The sequence below is a fragment of the Callospermophilus lateralis genome, chromosome 1, assembly GCF_048772815.1.
Source record: "Callospermophilus lateralis isolate mCalLat2 chromosome 1, mCalLat2.hap1, whole genome shotgun sequence".
In the NCBI taxonomy this organism is placed as follows: domain Eukaryota; kingdom Metazoa; phylum Chordata; class Mammalia; order Rodentia; family Sciuridae; genus Callospermophilus; species Callospermophilus lateralis.
The window spans coordinates 83863809-83868670 of record NC_135305.1 but is presented as its reverse complement, the minus strand read 5'-3'; the positions used below and the strand labels follow the sequence as shown (position 1 = coordinate 83868670).

The 4862-nt window shown below is 58.6% G+C and overlaps 1 protein-coding gene across 1 annotated transcript; it reads right to left on the bottom strand.

The window, feature by feature from the left end:
- Positions 1-1271: 1271 nt before the first annotated feature.
- Evx1 (even-skipped homeobox 1) lies at positions 1272-4589 on the bottom strand. Its single transcript, XM_076863597.2, has 3 exons — positions 4163-4589; positions 2387-2649; positions 1272-1811 (listed from the first exon to the last, which is right to left on the bottom strand). The coding sequence occupies exons 1-3, from the start codon at positions 4587-4589 to the stop codon at positions 1272-1274; spliced, it is 1230 nt and encodes a 409-aa protein (XP_076719712.1).
- Between the last annotated feature and the right edge of the window lie 273 nt (positions 4590-4862).

The window sequence follows — 4862 nt, the reverse complement described above, 5'->3', positions numbered from 1 at the left end:
TGAAGCTTGCATTGGAAAGTAAAAGTTCTTCTCTACCTCAAAAACCAGCTGCAAGAATGAGTGTGAGAGTGAGGGTTCTGGAGTGGCTCCCAAATAAACCCTGGTGAAGGGTAGAGACAGGAATACCTTTTAGGGGTAGAAGGCTCCCAGTTGTTATCTGAAAGTCAAGCCCCTAAGGCAACTTTGGAGAAAAATGAGAGGATGTAAAATGCCAAATGCAAAGGGATTGGCCAGAAAGCTCCTGGTTACATGAAGGTGAACAGGTAATGGATGAAAATAACTTCTAATTTGCCATCAGAAACCGAGGAAGGTGAAGTCCCCACTCCCTAAGCTCTTCCCTGGGTGCCTTGTTAACAGCTCAGCTCTGGGCTTGGTAGCCAGCCCATGGTGATCATTATTATACATACATTCAACATTCAAAAACCCTCCTTGCACACATCACTTGCTAATCAGTGTGTGGGGGTTCTGGGAGAAGAGGCTTGGCCTCATAGAAGCTGCCCAGGGGCCCTGGGGCATCTGCAGCTTCCCTGCCAACGTCAAACAAAAACCGGGAGGGGGGAGGCGCTGGGCTAGAGTTTCAAGTTGAGATGTGTCAGAAAGCAGGGGAATGAGGAGAGATCAGGTGCTGGTAGGAACCAGAAAATGCTGCGTAACTGAGGCTCCAGGAGGGTGTGAAACCTCCAGATTCCGTGCCAAGGGCATGGTTCTCCCTGGCAGTAAATCATCTCTCACTCTCTCTCCCCTAAAAGACTGGTGTGTTGCCATCCTCAAACCCCTTGCTATGCCTTGGAAAAGCTGGTGAAGATTAATCTCTACCTGCTTTGCATACACAGCATTTTGTTCAAAGAGACAGCAATTTCCCCTTCCAGTGCTTAGCCTTGGCAGAAGAGAGAGGGCCCAGGTGAGGAAAGAGTGCGAGACGGGGGCGATGCAAAGGGTCCGGATACGCTGTTGCTGCTAAGTTTTGTTTAGCTGTTGAGCCATGGCCTCAACCTCGGTCAAAGGTGGTGGTGGTAGCGGTGAAAAACAGCAAAGAGAGGCCACCCTAAAGGAAGCTCTCCTAATCTCTCCTTTCCCGTCCCCCCTCTGCTCCTCAAACACGCCAACCACTGCCGCTTCCTGGGCGTCCCCATCCTAGAGGCCGAGTCCCGCTTGTCGTTCGCGGCCCTCTCCTTTCCCCTCAGTTTCTTGGGGACAGGAGAGGCACTGGCTGAGTCCCCGGGAGGGGGCCCCCACGGGCGTCCTGGAGCTGGCAGCCCGCGGGCAACCCCTTATCTGGTGAGGGGCACCTCCTCCCTCTGGTCCAAAGCGACAGAGGAAGCCTTGCTCAGCACCGAGGGAGCGAAGGTGAGGAAGGAGTCCGAGCGGGAGGTGGAGGCACAAGTGAAGTCCGACGCGGCGGCAGCCCTGGGGGCGAGCCCGTTGGCCGGGCCGCTGTGGCAGGCAAGGCAGGAGCAGGGGCCGCCGGCCGTGGCGCCCAGTCCGTGCGCTGGGCCCGGGTACAGAGGCGGATGGCGGAAGGCGCACAGCAGTTCGGGCCGCGGGTAGGGCTGCGAGAGCACGCGGAACGTGTCAAGCGGGCGCAGGGGGCCGCTGAAGGGCGAGGCGGCGGCGGAGGCAGCGGATGCGGCGCCTAGACCCACGGGCGAGTAGTACGGCAGGGGCAGGTGCGATGGGAAGGGGTAGGGCAGACCGCCCGCGGCCGCAGCGTGGCTCATCATGTACGTATAGAAGGCGGGGTCAGCCGGGTGAGGCCACGTCATGGCCAGCCGCTGCCTCTTGTCCTTCATGCGCCGATTCTGGAACCACACCTGCGGAGAGGAACGGAGCAGGTTCGGCGGCTGGACTAGGCCCAGGGCCATCAGCCCAGAAATCCTGTCCCACTCTGGGGGACTAAGTCCACAGCTCAAAGAAGAGACAAAACAAACCAGCTGAGCCAGGCCGGGCCCATCACCACCACCTGAAGTTAGAGTCCTTTCTTAGTAAGGTCAGGGAGTGACTCCAGTCCCTGTCCCTCCTTCCCTCTGTCCACGTGGTCAGGACCCCCAAAGTGTCAGAATTGGCGTGGGTATGCAAGTAGGGAGGGGACTAGGACTCCATCCCCCTGAGGCGACAGAAACGCATCCATTTTCATCCCTTTCGTTTGGGGCACTTCCTTGCCACTCGAACAGGTATCCCAACTCTGTGATCTATTTGGCTAGGAGAAGCACCGAATCAACCTCATGGCAGCAGTGTCAATAAAGGGACTGTCAGGATAAATCTGCGCTCACTAGCCTGGGAGATCCCAGGTCCAGATTTCAGGCATGCGACTTAGGGAGTGGGCAATGGGTATTTCCTTCCCGCTAAATGGGTGCACACCCGCCTCGCGCGTCCTGACCGCGCATACCTTGATAGTGGTTTCTGGCAGATTTAAGGCGGCTGCCAGCTCGCATCTCCTCGGCCTCGATACGTAGTTCTCCCGGTAGAATTCTTTCTCCAGCCGCGCAATCTGCTCCCGGGTGAAGGCGGTGCGGTAACGGCGCATCTGGTCACTGGCGCTGCAGGCCAGGGTGCCTTGTGAGCCGCCCCCACCCCCGCCGCCGGGACCGTTGCTCTTGGGGGCCTCGCTGCCGCTGTTCGGACTGCCGGCCAGTGCCTCGGAGCTGGGCCCTGCGCAGGGATCCCAGAGTACACACGTGTATACACAGAGACACAACAGACACACAAACGCTGCTGACGTGGGAATGTAAAGAGGCAAGTTGAAAACGGACACCCCCACCCCAGGCCACCTCAGTCACTGCCCCCGGTGGGATGGGGTGGGGGCACTCCAGGAGGGAGGACCGGGGCTACCCATTGGGATAGAGAACATAGAGAGCTTTGGGAAGGCCTGGTCTGGCTGTTGTTTGGAAAGCCTGAGTCTGAGGCATGCTAGGTACAGAGGCTCCCAGCCACCCTCACCATCTGCCCCCTGGGCACAGGCAAGGTACATTCCCATTGGCAGGAGTGGGCAAAGGTGTGCATATCTGGCAGGCAAATGAGTTGAGATGCACCTCTGTGCTGGAATGTTGTGAACTCTGGGACTTGGTGCATTGTAGGATGCTGGGCATGCAGTTTCTTTGCTCTTGTGTGCCAGGATGCCAGAATAGGTGTGGAAATATGTACCAGGCTGCATGATGTGCTATGTTTGACTGGAACACAGGTTGTTTTGAGGGTATATTATAGTATGGAGTCTGGGTTGATTAAATGATAAGAGGGGATGAGGTGGGGGTAGTTACTCAAGGTTGTTGTCTTCCAGGACTAAGAAGTAGTATCTATCCTCCCAGGCTCTTCCTACCTATTCCCACAGCTTTGTGGAGAAGTGTCTGCTGATGGGCTCTCCCTCTCAGTTTTCTACCCATCTCAGGCCCAGGAATTGTTAGCACAGAGGGAGATTCTCTTCAGGGTCATCTGCCCCCCACACATTAGCCTTTAATGGGGAGGGGTTCTCCAGTTAAAGCATCCCCCTCTTTGGGCCTACCCCTGAGAAGGGTGGGGCTGCAGCCCCCTGCAGCTTCTTTTCCTTTAGGTGGAGAAGTGGGAGTAGGAAGGGAAGGCGAAGGGGGGAGGGCCCTATCCCTGCCTTTTCAAATGCAACCGGAGACCAAAGGCAATTAGACCATTGGGACCATTTCCGACCTGGCGCCGCCAAGCCCGGAAAGTGACAAGGTAATTTGGACCTCTGACCGACGTGCAAACTGGTCGGAGGGCTGCAGCACCCGGGCCGCCAGAGTCCGACGCTATTTTACGGTCCTTTATGGACTCCTGGCTTCCGCGCCTCGATGCGCCTTACACCCCGCCAGCCACAAACTCGCGTTTGATCTTGCTCTACCCGGGGAGAAGGTGTCTTCCCCAGTCAGTTGAAGCATTCCCACAAAATACTGGGGGTTGGGGTGCTCTTTGAATCCCCCAAGCCCAGGACTTGCGCCTCCCCCTCCCAAGGCACAGCTGTCACCCTCAGTCCCACTAATGCCAGAACATAGTAGGAGACCCCCTCCAGGGCGCAGATAGCAAGGAAGAGTTACTCAGGTGGGTCTCCCCCCAGCCATCCTGCCCTGGGGGAAAGGAGTGTCTTCCTTCTAATCTGAGCCGGAGTGAAGGGTGGGCACAGTGGGAGGCCCGGGGAGTGGAGGGGCGCGGTGGCTACCTTTGCTGTGCTGGTACTCGGCGTTCCCGGTGGCGCAGTCCGGGGTGCAGCTCACCTCGATTTCTTCATAGAAATCCGACTCGGTGTCTGAGCTACTTGGTTGCCCCTGCCCAGAAAGGCTGTCGGCGGAGGGGGCCGGGGGTCCCGGACCAAGCATGGCCGCCCCAGCTGCCCGTGGCTCGGCGCCCAGCCCCGCCGCGCTGCCTGCTAGTCCATCGACCGGCTCCTCCTCAGGACCTGCCCCGCAGCGCTCCCGGGCCACCGGAGGGCCGGCTCGCGGGCTGAGGCAACCATGGGGCACCATCTTCTCCGATGGATCGGGTAGCGGGCTGCCCACGGCCTCGGACAAATTGGAGACCCTCTTGCCAACCAGAGTGCCAAGCTGACCCCCATCCAGAAACATAACCATGTCCTTTCGGTTCTCCATCCTGGGGCTCTCCGGAGGGGGGAGGGGGGAAGCCCCAAGTGAGCTCCTAACCCCCGGCTCCCAGGGACCCCAGCAGCGGGATAGATCTTGACTGCGAAAGGGAGCGAGAAGCCGGGCGAATGGACGAGCGCAGAGTGGTCGGAGAGTGATGTCGACGGCGACCGCGGAGGTGGCGGTGGGGAGCTAGGGTCACCTTGTGATGCGAGCGCTCCTCTGTGCCGCACAGCCTCTGGGAGGAAGCCCCATTGCCCTCTTCTTTCTAAGCTGTCATCC

Coding starts and splice junctions, on each gene's coding strand:
- Evx1 (XM_076863597.2), bottom strand. CDS start 4,589: ATGGAGAACCGAAAGGACATGGTTATGTTTCTGGATGGGGGTCAGCTT. Junction 2,650..4,162: donor CGAGTACCAGCACAGCAAAG/GTAGCCACCGCG, acceptor ATCCCTGCGCAG/GGCCCAGCTCCGAGGCACTG. Junction 1,812..2,386: donor TGCCAGAAACCACTATCAAG/GTATGCGCGGTC, acceptor TCCTCTCCGCAG/GTGTGGTTCCAGAATCGGCG.